The 16,356-nt window shown below is 38.5% G+C and overlaps 1 protein-coding gene across 5 annotated transcripts in view; it reads left to right on the top strand.

Moving 5' to 3' along the window:
- ATAD1 (ATPase family AAA domain containing 1) overlaps nt 1–16,356 on the top strand; it is a 78,672-nt gene that overhangs the window by 36,819 nt on the left and 25,497 nt on the right. For 3 of the 5 annotated variants that reach the window (XM_043597997.1, XM_043597996.1, XM_043597995.1), the window contains exons 3-5: nt 2,366–2,464; nt 4,629–4,749; nt 10,112–10,312. In XM_043597997.1, coding sequence (XP_043453932.1) covers nt 2,366–2,464; nt 4,629–4,749; nt 10,112–10,312 — 421 coding nt within the window. Of the gene's footprint in view, nt 1–2,365; nt 2,465–4,628; nt 4,750–6,528; nt 7,809–10,111; nt 10,313–16,356 lie in introns of those variants that run through there. The other 2 variants (XM_043597998.1, XM_043597999.1) reach the window with 2 other exon arrangements.

Raw genomic sequence — 16,356 nt, 5'->3', positions numbered from 1 at the left:
CTACTTCTCAGGATGGTTGTACGGGCTGATGGTAAGGAAATGAAAATGAGTTTTTCCCAGTAAACATTAATTTTGTTTTCTGTCAGTGTTGTTAATGCAACCTGAAGACATCGTTAAATGGGACTGCTTATATGGGGGGAAAGATTTTAGGTAAATTTGACCACGGCATTTTCTATTTCTATAACATAAACAACACAGTTGATCGTTTTTACTTAGGAAACCCCAAACGTAGATAAAGTTTGTTTAAAGCAAGAAGCATTTGTGACCTAGAGTAAAGTTTTAAGAGCAGCTAGCTAATGGGGAAAGAGCAGGATTCCTCAACTCGGCACTGTTGACATTTGGGGCCAGATAATTGGGGAGGGGCAGGCTGTACTGTGTCTTTCAGAATGTTAAGCAGCATTCCTGTCTCTGCTGACTACATGCCAAGAGCACCCTCCCCGCAAGGTCGTGACAGCCAGAAGTCTTCCCAGACCTTGCCAGATGTCCCCTGGGGGGCAGAGTCACCCCTGGTGGAAACTTTTGTTTTACAGCATAGCCTAAAAAGAACACATGTGGGATGGCTGCACATTTATAGAAGCATAATGGAAAAGAATAATTGATGTTATTACAGAGGCTAAAATAGGATACCTTTCATACCTGACACAAAAGATTGAAAATCAGCGAAAGAGAAGATATTTACAAGAAAGAGATTAAAAAACCTGGAAAAGGCTGTTTTCTCCATTGATTCGGTAATTTTACCTGGGGGGGGGGGGGCTAAATAGGAAAAACTATGTGGTTATTTATTTTAAAAATGCTACATTACTAGGATATGATTTATCCTACTTTATCCACATTTATCCTATGCTCTGAGCAGTCTGTAACTATAGTGCTGTGTGAGATGAATTTCCTTCTAGAGCAGCCATACCCCCTGACCAAAGCAAGATCTTACAAAATCAAAAGTATTTTAGGGGCGTCTGTCTGGTTCACTTGGTGGAGCATGTGACTCTTGATCTCAGGGTGGTGAATTCAGGACCCAAGTTGGACTGCAGCCTGCTTAAAAATAAACAAAGTATACAATATATTTTTAAAGCATTTTAGGAAAATGTAACAAAAACAGGTATTTATCAGAGCACTTTTAAATATGTTCATTTAATTGAAATCTGAATGTGTTTTCTGTAGTCTTTTTAAGACTCCTCAGTGGTCACAAACCCCCCTGTTATAATTGGGGAACGTAGGGTCATTGGGAGGTGGTTAGAGGGTGGGCTCCGGAGTGGGGCTGCCTGCATGTGTATGTCGTCTCTTCCATTTGCTGACTTGAACCTGAGGCAGATTATTTCATCTGAGCTAAACTTTAATTTCCTTTTCTGTGGTGGGGAGAAATTGTACCTACCCCATAGGCTCGCTCGGGGGATTCAGTGAGCTAATCCATTTACGGTATTTTGGCATATGGTTTGGCCCATTCAGTAAATGTTTGTGATTATGATTGTTTTTAATTTTAATTGAAATCTTTGTTGTATTGCTAGAGCTCGTAGGTTTCAGGTTAGTCTTGTCCAGCTCTAAAAATATATATGCAAATATACTTACAATTTATTTATTTTTTTAAGTGTTTATTTTTGAGAGAGAGAGAATGCGAGTGCTCACAGGGGAGGAGCTGAGAGAGAGAGAGAGAGAGAGAGAAAGAGAATCCCAAGCAGGCTCCGAGCTGAGCACAGAGCCTAACTTAGGGCTCAATCCCACAACCACAGCATCACTACCTAAGCTGATACCACAAGTCGGACACTTAACCCACTGAGCCACCCAGGCGCCCCATCATTTAGAATTTAGGATTTATTATCTCTGGTTGCCTAGTCCCAGGAATTGGCTTTAACCAAAAAGGACAGCATCTTCGAACAATTTGGAGTTTGATTGCTGTGGGCACCTGGTGTCGATAACTGGGTAATTTGAAGGAAGTTAAGCATCTGTTTTCAGAAACTCGATTTAAGAAAAGAAACTCCAGTTGTCCATTTTTTAAATGTTTAACTGCTCTGCTCTCATCTGGAGGTTTCACCTGCACCTGTCATGATGGTCTTACTTGAAAGGACATCAAGTTGGACCCTAGAATCTCATTGGAGCAGTGCAAGGCCCTATGTGTATCTCCTCAATCATGTGCCCTAATTTTCTCATTTCCTAGGAGCTGGTTTAAATTGCCCTGGTTTCTGTGCAGTTAGACACTCACCTTTTGTCTTTACCTACAAGCTTACATTGGGGAAAGAGGAGGTCAAGGGGCCTAGAATTTCCCTGGAAAATTCTTGCATGTCTGTTCATGGCTCTTTAGACTTCACAGATAATCTCTTTTGAAGTGCCAAGACCCAAATACCAGACTAAAGGGCTTGTTTTTTTGTTCTAGGCAGAAAAATTAATGAAACAGATTGGTGTGAAAAATGTGAAGCTTTCAGAATATGAAATGAGTATTGCAGCTCATCTCGTAGACCCTCTTAACATGCACGTACGTATCTTTAATCTTATTTAAGATCGTTTGGGTCTGGCATTTTGTGTCAGGTCCTGAAGACGGCCATATTTGATGATCCTCTAAGAGGAGTCACAGGATCTGGCATAGTTTTGTGCTCACGGACGTGACTGAGTACAGCAAAAGGATACGAGGCAAAATGAGCAAGAAAAGGGGCCTGGAGTGAAGTCTGGAAGAAACCAAGCACAGGCTTCCAGGAGCTTTCTCCCAGTGAAGTCATACGGGCTTCACTTAATTCCTTCAGCAGCAGGTTGTGAGGACAAGTGTGAAGTGCCGTGTCCACCAGGGAAGCTCAGTAGAGACTCCCAGGATTTTAATTGGGACTGGTCATGTAGACCCCACATCCCAACATCTACCAAAATTCTAGACGTTCAGAGGGGAAACACGTCCCCCGGAAACCATTTTGCTTGCACAGCGAGGTGTTCTTATTAGGGAATAAAGGAATTCTCCCGAAATTTAAGCCCCCATACTGCAGCCAAAGGCCAGCCTTGCAGGTAGGCCTTTCTAAGGACAACAGTCTGAGGCCTGCCGTGTTAACCTTTTTTGGCATACACTTGTTTAGATAAACTTGTTCTTTTATATATTCACCTTTGTGGCATATAAAACGTACTGCTTAAAGTTATGTGGATATTTGATTTGGAGTTTAAATGTAGATTTTCATATTAAGATACGGTAGGCAACACAAGATTCTGAATTCTAATTTTTTCCATTCATGGCCTTGGCAAATTGTTTCCTCTTTGAGTGTCAGTCCCCTCATGTGTAATCCAGGGAAGGTGTGATACCTGCTGTACCTACTTCAAAAGGATTATTGGAGGATAAGATTAATGTAATATATAAACTCTAAACTCCTATGTGAATATTTGATAACAGCAGGTATAAATAGGTTTTGTATGACAGATATAAATAAATAGAATAGAATAAGTATGGTATTCCTATCTCCAAATCTAGGAAATAAAAGTCTTCAATGTCTGTTAGTATCTGTGTGCACAGAGATAGATACATGTCCCCAGAGTTAATCCTCCATTTCAATTTGATTTATAAATTTACAGTGGAACTTCTTGGCTCTGTGTTCACTTCTGAGTAAGGCTGTACTAACAGACTCTCTTTTTTGTTATAGTGGAAGTAGGTGCTATTTTTTTTTTTTTTTCCAGATTTGGCTGTGGTTTTTCACCCTTTTTTTTTTTTTAAGTTGTAGTGAAAGTAAATTTCTTGTAAATATGGCTTCTGACTCACCCCACCTTCAGCCTCTTTACTCTGCCAGGTTAGAGCAAGATTGATTTTTTTTCCCCCTAGGTTTTTTCCGTTTGTTTTTTTATCCCCTCCCCCCTTCACTCCGTCCCCATTTTAAAAAATTTTTTTTTTTTTTTTTACATTTATTTATTTTTGAGAAACAGAGCACAAGCAGGGGAGGGGCAGGGAGAGAGGGAGACATAGGATCCAAAGCAGGCTCCAGACTCTGAGCTGTCAGCATAGCGCCCGATATGGGGCTCAAACCCATGAACCATGAGATCATGACCTGAGCCAAAGTCAGATGCTTAACCGACTGAGCCACCCAGGCACCCCCCATCCCCATTTTTGAAGTTGAGTCAGAAGGTTTTAAAATACACAAGCTGTGCTTATTTTGACAGTATATATCCCCTATTTACAAAGATGAAAGTTTTGTTTTGAAAGTTTTATTTTTGATTAATAAAATTCAGAAGTCCAGTGTTGTGTGAACCTATTTCCAAAATGTCTACCTGTTGTGTTTGACGGCACCCTATATGAATTAGGGACACTGCTGGTAAGCTTTTCCCCATCAGCTAGCACTGAGTTCTCTGTCTGAGCTGGTTCTCCATCTTCTTGGCAGAGTATTCCTTCCTCTTACATGGAGTGAATTCAGCTTATTAGATCCCTGTAGAGTTTTGAGTCCTGGGCCCAGTGCTTTTAATAGTAGATAGTTGATTATTAATTCCTTTTTGTAATTTCATGGTAATTAAATAATTTCAGTATTGCTGTAAAAAGTCTTTACTAGTATTATATATTAATCTTTTATTATTTACATATAATTATCAGATTAAGGTTTGCCATTTTGGTTTTTTTTTCCTTTTAACTTCATTGTATATATGTAAGTTGTAAAATTCATGTTGACCTTACCTTTTATCAGGTTACTTGGAGTGATATAGCAGGTCTGGATGATGTCATTACGGATCTGAAAGACACAGTCATCTTACCCATCAAAAAGAAGCATTTGTTTGAAAATTCCAGGCTTCTGCAGCCTCCAAAGGGTATGGTAAAAGTTTACATTTGCTAAAGTATTAAAAATGTAGGAAACATTGAAACTTTCTGCCATTATAAAACTGGTATCGCTGAGGTCGGATGTTGAAGAGAATACTGAGATCCGGTGAGCTGTTTTATAAATAGTAGTTTTAAAATAATTGCTCATTCTTCAGCTTCCCAAATTTAGGTAAAACTTTTTCCCTGTGATTACATGTCAAAATAATCCCTTTATTACAAACTCATTTTTATTACTTCCAAGTAAATAAAAATTGGGAAAATTGAAATTAAAAAATCTAAAGTCATGGTATGGGTTCTTTTGTTTTCAAAGTAAGAACTCTTTTTGTTGTCTCATAATTTAGCGATATTGTTTTTTCCTCCTAGTAATCTTCATTATTTTTGGATTGCAGTGTTTTTTTAGAAGAAGTACTGGAGTACAGGTGAACTAGAAATTAAATGCTACTTATTTTTTAAGGGAAACTTCCTTATTCCTAGTTAGCGATGATTTTAAAAACCTCAGAACTCAAGAATTGGAAATGCTTATAACTCCTTCCTTACGTGTAATGCTTTTATTGTTGTCCACTCAAATATGAATCACGTTTAAACGTATTATGAAAGGTGATTCAGATGGAGCTTCAGTGACAGTTGGCAGTGAGATAAATACACGTGTGTTACCGTGGCTTTCCCATACAAACGCTACAGCAGTGGAAAGAGTGGAAACTGCTCTTTCTTGTATTCCTCATACTAGACAGGTTTACTTTTCCGCTGCTCTTCAAGGCTGAAACCAAATTATTAGACACATTACAAAAAAAAGATCTTTAGAAATATCAACATAGTGCTGTGTGTAAGTTATGGTTGCTTGTAATCTTATTAATTTTGCAGTTATATCAAAATGCATCAATTTACATTTCAAAAGTAATTGAAGCCGATACCTGTACACTTTCACAAAGTAGATAATTTTTACTCCTGGTAAATAGAGGGTGATGATGACGTGTTCTTTTCATTAACTAAAACAGCAAAACTGTTCATTAGGTATTTTGTTTTATTTTCTGAAACAACAATACTTCCTTTTTTCCCCCCTAGCAAAAAGCATTTGGTTTATTGTGTTTTTATTTTTTTATTTTTATTTTTTTTTTTTTTATTTTAAATTTTTTTTTCAACGTTTATTTATTTTTGGGACAGAGAGAGACAGAGCATGAATGGGGGAGGGGCAGAGAGAGAGAGGGAGACACAGAATCGGAAACAGGCTCCAGGCTCTGAGCCATCAGCCCAGAGCCTGACGCGGGGCTCGAACTCCCGGACCGAGAGATCGTGACCTGGCTGAAGTCAGACACTTAACCGACTGCGCCACCCAGGCGCCCCGGTTTATTGTGTTTTTAAAAATTTTTTCCCCAGAAGAAAATTGCAGATGATGTATCTGAGCCAAGATCAAAGAGTAAAGTACAAGTTGGCTTATTTAGTTCTTTACCCTCTTCCGGCTGGTTGGTAGTTTGAACAAGAAAGACCTTGTGTGAGTTGTCATCTCCTAGTTTCTTAATTCGTGAATCTAGAAAAGTCAGATGCAGGATGGGGCCCAGTTAGTACTTGGATGGGAGAAAAGTAAGATGCGTTTTCTGTGCTGTTCGGGAAAGCTCCAGCCCTCGTCAGCGACACCTAGCCCAGGTAATTGGGTCACTGTACCAGTCGCACTTGGTTTAAAGCCCCAGTCAATTAACACAGCAGACACCAAATTACAATGGGATACTTCAAAGTTACGTGTATATCTCGTGCTTCTTTGAAAGCATTGTCCAAAACTAGAAGTGGTTTCTGTGTGTATTTTAAAATTTTTAAGTTACCTGAGTAGCTCTTGATTATGTAATCTAAAGTTATACTGTTTGAGCCTTTTCAGCCTTGCATTTTTGGAAAGTTTTTTATCAGGAACAAAATTTGAAAAGCCATTGATTTACTTTTTGACCCTCAACATAAATTGGATGTTAGCAGACAGAAGCAGAGCATAAAATCGGTTGTATACCGTAGTTTGTTCCATTTTTGAACTGGAAATAGGTTACATAGGTTAGAGTCGTTGTTTTATTGCCAATTTTATGTTATCCCTGGACAATTCATTGCTGTCGGGGCTAAAAGTCCGCACTGCCTTACAGACTACGCGAGGATAGTTTGAGAATGTCTTCCATAGTAGCACACGGTAGCAGCCAATCATGTGAAGGTAGAAAGTTGGCAGCTGTCATGCCACCAAGTGGTCACAAGAACATGCCATAAAATGTTCATGGTTGCATTAAAAAAATAACCGTGTTTTCTTCCAAATGTTTAAAAATTTACATTGAAAATTCTATATGAATACAAACAGTTCTCGCTAAACTCTAACTTCAGTAATCATTATTTTAGCACGTAAATTTTATGTTTGTGAATTTTATCATGTTCCATGTTGTGATGTTTCTTGAAAATGTAGGTAACTTAGGAAAAATATATTTTGAGAAGTGATTTTTCTGGGGCCATAAAGGCCTCCAATCCCTCCCTCCACCTCCTTGAGTACTTTGTATTTAAATAGACTCAGTTTTTACAGATACTTACTTTTCCACCATTTGGACAATTTTTTTTATTAAAGCTTGAAAGTCAATAAACTAGTTCAAAAAAGAAAAAAGTTGGTTACTAATAAGGTAATATACTTGTCACTAATAAGGATTATTTCAAATTTAGATCTTTTGTCCCAATTCTTCTTTTCTTCCTCACCCTAAAGTTTTTATTTGCATGTAGTACTTACGAAGTAAAGCCCTTACTAAGACATCCACATTAAAGAGGGGTTTGAATTTTTAGCCTCTGCAAAACATGAAGGTAATAATCGTAGTTTTTCGTTTTGTTGAAAATGGTTGTGAAAGTACCAGACTGAGCTCAAAAAAAACTAGTTAAAAGACTGCAAAACTAATAACTGAAGCCGGATGCCTCGCGTTCATTGTGGGACCATTCATGTATCACTCTTCCTAAGAATGAACAGGGTAGTGTTCATCCCACAAAGGATATAGAGAAGATGGCCCTTCAAACAGTGTTACTGCTAGACTCGTTGATAACATGCCAGGTGAGACAACGTGAGTCTCAGTGAAGCAACGTGCAGAAGTGGGGATAAAACAGCCAAGTGGGTGACTGGAAAGCTGACACTTCCATAGCTACCACCCGAGTCAGGAAGTGAACACTCCCTGCTCATACGTGCACCTCCCCTATCATGTCTGTCCTCCAGCAGAAGATTATGAAATCCCAAAGCTTTCAACGCATGTTGAGTTTCATACTCTGTAAACAAAACAAAACTGTAAAAAAGCTGCCTAATTAATAACACTAATTGTAATTCCAGAAGAAAAATATAGGAAAAACTTAATCCTGCTAAGGAGTGCCAAAACTAAACTGTCAGGAATAGAGGACTCAAAGTGATGAATGAGTACTTGGAATCAAAGAGGACATTCTAAGAACACTTGCCTCGGTTTGTGAGGCGTGCTGTAGCAGCACAGTCAACAAGATACGAGGACTTTTGCATCAAAAGTTTGCTCAGAAAACCCTAAGATTCAAATAACATTCATATAAAAGTTTGTGGATCTGCATTCCATATTAAATTGTATGATCAAAATAATAAATGTCGTAATAATTCCAGGCATCTGCAGTCACTCCGTATGTTTTCAGTTTGATGTGAATTAAATGGCATTAGACCACTGCTCTGTGGTGTTCACATGTGCCATCCAAAGGAAAAAGTATCGGTAGGGGGTTCAAATTATAAATGACTTAACTACATTTTTTACACCTGAATGGACTTAGTTAAAAATTGCGAAGGGATGTACTGGCAAAGCTTATTGACTTAAATTTTAAAATGGCTTCAGAAAAGTAAGATGACTAAACTTCATTGATTCTTAAAGAATTATGAAGACTCCTAGAAAAATCTGTGCGTGCCCGAGGAAAATTTTGTGTGCCTGAACATTACTTTGAAGAGCTTGATGTGAAAAATATTTGTTTTATGGAATCAAGCTTCTCATTAAAAAAAAAAAAAAATGAAAATTTAGGCAGGGTGGGATTTTAATACAAAATATTTACTTTTTTTATATTTTGTATTTTTTTAATGTTTATTCTTGAGAGAGAGACCGCGCGCACACGTGAGCGTGGGAGGGGCAGAGGGAGAGGAAGACACGGAACTCCCAGCAGGCTCCAGAACTGAGCTGTCAGCACAGAGCCCGATGCCGGGTTCAGACCCATGAGCTGTGAGATCATGACCTGAGCCGAAGTCAGATGCATAACCGACTGAGCCACCCAGGCGCCCCTATATTTTATTTTTATTGCATAATATTTTGGAAATCTCCAAAGTCTCTTCATATTACCCTAATATGCCACCTGTAAATACTGTCTTTTTAAGTGCTATGACATGGGAAAAGTAGAGGAGCTGTGAATTAAGCAAATATTTTAAGTCTGCAGGTTATAATATTCGTCAGGCCCGTCTACAGGTAATCTATAGCCAGGAACATAATTTTACTATTAACATAGAAAAATGTTACTTAATTTTAGTTGCGAAACAGTTGGTGATGATTCCCAAAATGCCCAAGGCCTCGACCAGTTTAGATCTCTCCTGTTAAAAGAATTACCTTAAGTTGTATTAAGCGGCAGACTACTGTCTGTGGAGACGATAGGTGAAGGATTCAGTTTTATTCCTTGGAGAGTAAAACAAAAGTGACTGGCAGCTTTTGTCCTTTGGAAGAAGAGATCATTATCTGTTTGGAAAAAGGCGTGTGCCCTTTTGGATAAAACTTAAATCTCAGTAACATCAAAACGGGGTTTGCTGCAGCCTGTTTTTGTTGTTGTTGTTTAATGTTTATTTTTGAGAAAGAGAAACAGAGCACAAGCGGGGGAGGGGCAGAGAGAGAGACGGAGACACGGAATCCAAAGCAAGCTCCAGGCTCTGAGCTGTCAGCACAGAGCCTGATGTGAGGCTTGAACTTATAAACTGTGAGATCGTGACCTGAGCTGAAGTTGGACACCCAACCGACTGAGCCACCCAGGTGCCCCTCCTGCAGCCTGTTTTGAAGAAGTTCTCAGTTTTCTCTGGGCTGTTCTAATGTGCTGTAGTGCTCTGTTAGCTTGTGAAGGTGGAGGGCATTGGACCATTTTGTCAACCATGGATCGAGTGGCGTGAGTTTGGATGTCAAGGGGATCCTGAGCTAGACCTTTGCGTGAAGGGAGAAGGCACAAACATGCTGTAATTTTATAGCCGTCACTGACACTGAACTTAGGAAGTGGCGCCTTCCTTTCCTACCATTAACATGTTGGGGAAAATTTTAGTGTGGGCCGAATTAGTGTGTTGATTATCACATAAAAACGTAAATAATAAAATGACATGTTAATTTCCAGGAGTTCTTCTGTATGGGCCTCCAGGCTGTGGTAAAACATTGATTGCCAAGGCCACAGCCAAAGAAGCAGGCTGTCGATTTATTAACCTTCAGCCTTCAACGCTGACGGATAAGTGGTACGGAGAGTCTCAGAAACTGGCTGCTGCGGTCTTCTCCCTTGCCATAAAGCTACAGCCTTCCATCATTTTTATAGATGAAATAGGTATGCGACTTTTCTGTGTGAGCATTTTATAACGCCATTTTTAAGGGTGGTATTTAGATGACCAGATTTAGTTTTCAACATTTATTAGGGCAAATTAGTAATACAAAAGAGATCACCAACATCCTTATATGCTGTGTATAATTTATTCCAGAATGAACCATAATCTGTTCATTCCGCTGCTCGGTAGTAGTTTCCTGTCTTCTCCGTATTACAAACATCACGCGGTGGACATCTGTGTACGTGTTTGGTCATGTACATGTGCTTGTCCAGGCTGCATGCCCAGAAGTTGAACTGTTAGGTTGTGTGACATGTCGGTCTTCAGCCTCACTAGGATTACCAGTTGTTAAAAGTGGTTTTACCTGTTTTCACTCTCTCTGTTATATAGTTTCCCTGCATACCCCTAAAATTTATTTTTTCAGATATTATCATTGATTGATTGATTTTTTTTTTTTTTTTTTTTTTTGTCAAACTAAAGAACACGAATTATCATTGTTTCGTGTTTCCCTGCATTGCTAGTAAATTTGGGCATCTCTTACCATGCTGACTAGTCATTGAGTTTCCTTGCTTATAAATTGTCAGTTTTTCTTTGGGGTTATTTGCATTTTCTTGGTAATTCTTTGTTGATATTTATTATGATTGCAAATATTTTCTAGACTGGCTTTTCACTTTATGATAATTTCTTTTACAGAAATTTAAATTTAGTTGCATATATCTTTTTATTATGATTTATACTTTTTGTGTCTGGCTTACAAATTTCTTCCCTACCCCCATAAATATCCCTCTTTTCAAAATATATATTGTGAAGTAGGAATCTAATTTCATTCTTTTCCATATAGACAGCCAATTTATAAAATAGATTATCTTTCCCTATTTGTTCATGACTTTTATGTTAGTATACTTTTTCTGTATTTTATGGATCATCAGTATTTTTGGTTCTGCTCCTGGTATGGTAAGTCATAATAAAATTATGGTGATTGAAACTATAGCTTTGAATTAGTTATACTATTATATGTAATGTCATAGACTATACAGAAATATATAGAGAAAAATGGTATAGATATATAATACTTTGGTTACTTGTCTGTCTTGTGTGTCTCATCAGTTTATTACAGCTATATTGGAGTTTTGGTGTGAATTTTGCATAAAAGCGCTTATAGCTAGATTTAAAAAAATTTTAATCTAAGACACTTTAACCAGGAGGTGTGGTCAGTCTCCCTTTATTTTGATAGCTCATGTATTTAGATTTATTTCTGCCACATTACGTGTGCTTTTTTATTTACCAATCTAGTGGACTTATCTCACTTTATCCCCTTTTCCCTGCTACAGGTTTAGAAGTAACACATTCTTTTTCTTTAGTGAAACATTTAGAATACCTACTTGCCTTGAAAGTCTAGGCTAATCATTTCTGCCCTCCTCCCAAATAATTCCAGGGACCTTAGAACTCTTGAACACTAATCGTCCCACTCATTCCTTACATGTTAACATTTTCTCTTATTTTACAGTCTCCATAGTGGTTGTTATTTCTGTACTGGCAGTACTTGTTTAGAGACCACGTCTGCCAGTTTCTTTGCTCACTGTTGCTTCTTTACAAAGCTGCCTTTTCTGGATTTAATTCCCTTCACTGAAGTCTATCAGAGTTCTTTCAGCAAAGATCATGAATACAGTAAATTCTGTCTTTGGGTGAAAATGTGTTAATTCTACCTTCACTCTTAAATGATAACAGAATTATTTTTCTTCAGCATTTTGAAGCTACAAGTCCATTGTCTTCCAGTCTTTCTTGTTGCTTTCAAGAATTCTGCTTATAGTCAAATATTGCTTTGTAAGTAATTTTATCTTTTCTCTCTAGTGTTATTAGATTGTTATCTTGTTCTCCTGTTTGATTATGGTTTTTCCAGGTCTGTATTTATTTTTATTATCCCACTGAGACTTACTGTGGTTCTTAATCTGATGATTCGTGGTTTTCATTCCAGAAAATTTCTCAGCCACTGTGTATCTTTGATTGTGGCGAGACTTCCATTTTATGTATGTATATATTTATATATGTATCTACCCTCTCTACTTAATTTTGAGTCATTGCCACATCGAGTTCTCCCATATTTCATCAGTTCTAAAATATACCATTTTGTTATTTACATTTTAACCTTTCTGAAGTTGGGGTAACATGTTATAATTTAATTGGCAGAGTTTTTTCTTTGAGTATTATAACTTACTTGGCAACATTTGAACCTTTGTTGATACGTAAAATAATGATACAACTAAAACATCAATCTTTAAGTCTTAAAAAGCAGTTCTTTGCTTGGCTATGTTAACCTCACAGCCATTGGGTTTGTATTCTGTTGATTACATTTGAACTTTAGAAGTTCTATTGGTTCTTTTTTAAATTTCCCTTTTTTCACTATAGTTGCTTTTCTGTTTGAATTTTAGTCCCTTTTATGTCTTGTTTTTTTTGTTTGTTTTTGTTTTTGTTTTTTAAGTTACTTATCTTGGGAGAGACAGAGACACCATGAGTGGGGGAGGGTCAGAGAGAGAGGAAAGAGAGAATCCCAAGCAGGCTGTGCTGTCCGTGGGGCTCAAACCCACAAACCGTGAGATCGCGACCTGAGCCAAAACCAAGAGTTGGACGCTTAACCCAACTGAGCCACCCAGGCACCACCCCCTCTTATGTCTCAGTTTTAAGCATACTGTTTTTATATATAGTTTTTTTGGATTGTTCTGTTGTCTGAAATTCTACTTCTCCTTTGTATGGTTAAGTGTTTCATACTAACTTGTTTCCTTGGCTCATTTCTAACGTTAGATAGCCTACAGCTTGTTTTTATAGGAGAATTCTGTGTTGCCTAACAGTCAGAGTGCTTTCCCTACCTTCCACTTAGAGCCTGTGTGTGGAGTCTGATCATTCAGGGCCAATTTTTATGATAATTTCTCAGTATGGATGTTCCTAGACTGAATGACAGCACAAATCCAGTCTTCGTGCCTGAGGGAGAGCCCCTGTGACCTTAGTTTTTTATTTTTCAGGGGAGACCTGGAGACCCTGGTCTCTGGGAGACCCCCAGAGCCCAGACAAGACGGACTTGGTCTTTAACTCCCTGCAGTAGTGAGCAGGATTTTTTTTCTTGTCTACACTTTCTGTGAGTGTACATCCTTTTGAGCAGCTTGGTTTCAGCGTGGACATGAACGCCGAGGCGGTACACGCGTCCCTGCCTCCCTGCCGTGTCCACAAGTGCACGTGTCCACAGTTGGCACAGACACCTCATGCTCCCACGACATATTTCCTGAATTCTGACAGTTGTTTTTCTCTCTTTCTTACAATCTCAGATATTCGTTAAGCTGTTTTTTTTTTTTAAACTGGGCTCTGTTATTTAGAACCGTTTTAAGTTTACAGAAAGCAGAACATAGAAAGTTCCCATACACACATCCCCTACGCACACAGTTTTCCTATTATCAGTACTTTGCATTCGTGTGATACATTTGTTATAATTGATGAGCCTGTGTTGCTACATTATTAATCACTAAAGTCCGTAGTTTATATTAAGGGTCATTCTTTGTGTTTATAGGCTTTGACTAATGCATAATGTCATGTATCTACCATTACTGTATCAGACAGAATAGTTTCACCGCCCTGAAAACCCCCTGTGCCCCACCTGTTCATCCTAAACTCCCAAAGTCCCAGCAGCCACTAGTCTTTTTACTATCTTGCCTTTTACAGAGTATTGTAATTGGAATCATACAGTATGTAGCCTTTTCAGACTGGCTTCTTTCACTTAGCAATATGCATTTAAGGCTCCTCCGTGTCTTTGTGGCTTAGTAGCTCATTTCTTTTTATGGCTGAGTAATATTCCATTGTGTGGTTGTACCACGGTTTGTTTATCCATTCATCTGTTGAGGGACATCTTGGTTGCTTCCAATTTGGGGCGATTGTGAATAAAGCTGCTAACAACAGTGATGTGCAAGATTTTGCGTGGACATACATTTTCAGCTCAATTGGGTAAATGCCTGGGAGCGCGTTTACTGGATCCTACAGTGAAACTCTAGCTTTGTAAGAAACCACCAAACTGACTTCCAAGATGGCTCTGTGATTTTGCAGTTCTACTGGCAATGAATGAGCGGTCCTCTTGCTCAGCATCCTGTCCGTCACTTGATATTATCAGTGTTTTGGAACTTAGCCATCCTAGCAAGCATGTAGCGAGCGGTATCTCATTTAAAGTTACAGTTCCCTAACGACATAGGACGTTGGGCATCTTTTCATGTGTTTATTTGCCATCCGTGTATCTTTGAAGTGTGTGTTCAGCTCTTTGGCCCATTTTTTAATTGGGTTGTTTTCTTATTATTTAATTTTATGTTCTTTGTATATTTTGGATACACACTTTTTATCAGGGAAGTATTTTGAAAATCTTTTGTCCTAGTCTGTGGCTTATATCTACTCTCTCTCTTCTCTCTCTCTCTGTCTCTCTCTCTCACTGTCTCTTTTTTTAAATGCTTATTTTTGAGACAGAGCATGAGTGGGGGAGGGGCATAGAGAGAGGGCCACAGAATTCAAGGCAGGCTCCAGGCTCTGAGCTGTCAGCACAGGGCCTGACCCACAGCTGGAACCCACAAACCATGAGATCATGACCTGAGCAGAAGTCAGATGCTCAACCAACTGAGCCTCCCAGGCGCCCTGGCTTATCTCTTCTCTTACCAGTGTCTTCCACAGGGAAGAATTTTTAATTTTGTTTTTCTTTATTGAGCATTTATAACTTTTTTTTAGCTTGTTTTATTTTTTATTTTTTTTAAATTTACATCAAAATTAGCTAGCATCTAGTGCAACAATGATTTCAGGAGGAGATTCCTTAGTGCCCCTTCCCCATTTAGCCCATCCCCCCTCCCACAACCCCTCCAGTAACCCTCAGTTTGTTCTCCATATTTATGAGTCTCTTCTGTTTTGTCCCCCTCCCTGTTTTTATATTATTTTTGTTTCCCTTTCCTTATGTTCATCTGTTTTGTCTCTTAAAGTCCTCATAGGAGTGAAATTATATGATTTTTGTCTTTCTCTGACTAATTTAGCGTAATACCCTCCAGTTCCATCCACGTAGTTGCAAATGGCAAGATTTCATTCTTTTTGATTGCCGAGTAATACTCCTTTGTGTGTGTGTGTGTGTGTGTGTGTGTGTGTGTATACCACATCTTCTTTATCCATTCATCCATCAATGGACATTTGGGCCCTTTCCATACTTTGGCTATTGTCAGTAGTGCTGCTATAAACATGGGGGTGCATGTGTCCCTTCGAAACAGCACATCTGTATCCCTTGGATAAATACCTAGTAGTACAATTGCTGGGTCGTAGGGTAGTTCTATTTTTAGTTTTTTGAGGAACCTCCATACTGTTTTCCAGAGGGGCTGCACCAGCTTGCATTCCCACCAACAATGCAAAAGAGATCCTCTTTCTCCGCATCCTCGCCAACATCCGTTGTTGCCTGAGTTGTTAATGTGAGCCATTCTGACAGGTGGGAGGTGGTATCTCATTGTGGTTTTGATGTGTATTTCCCTGATGATGAGTGATGTGGAGCATTTTTTCATGTGTCAGTTGGCCATCTGGATCTCTTCTTTGGAGAAGTGTCTATTCATGTCTTCACTGGATTATTTGTTTTTTGGGTGTTGAGTTTGATAAGTTCTTGATAGATTTTGGATACTAACCCTTTATCTGATCTGTCATTTGCAAATATCTTCTCCCATTCTGTCAGTTGCCTTTTAGTTTTGCTGATTGTTTCCTTCGCTGTGCAGAAGCTTTTATTTTGACGAGGTCCCAGTAGTTCATTTTTGAGCATTTTTAAATTTTAATAATGCCCAAGTTAACTATTTTTTTTTGGATCGATTATGCTTTTGGTGTTGTATGTAAAAACTCATCACCAAACCCAAGGTCATGTAGATTTTCTCCTATGTTATCTTTGGACGTTTTGCAGTTTTGTGTTTTACATTTAGATCTAGAATCAATTTTCAGTTAATTGTTGTGCACAGTATAAGGTCTTTGTCTAGATAGATTTTTAGCACATGGATGTTCAGTTGTTCTA

This window comes from Prionailurus bengalensis, chromosome D2, assembly GCF_016509475.1.
Source record: "Prionailurus bengalensis isolate Pbe53 chromosome D2, Fcat_Pben_1.1_paternal_pri, whole genome shotgun sequence".
NCBI classification, from domain to species: domain Eukaryota; kingdom Metazoa; phylum Chordata; class Mammalia; order Carnivora; family Felidae; genus Prionailurus; species Prionailurus bengalensis.
The sequence above is the reverse complement of the archived record's forward strand: the minus strand, read 5'-3'. Positions and strand labels throughout refer to the sequence as shown.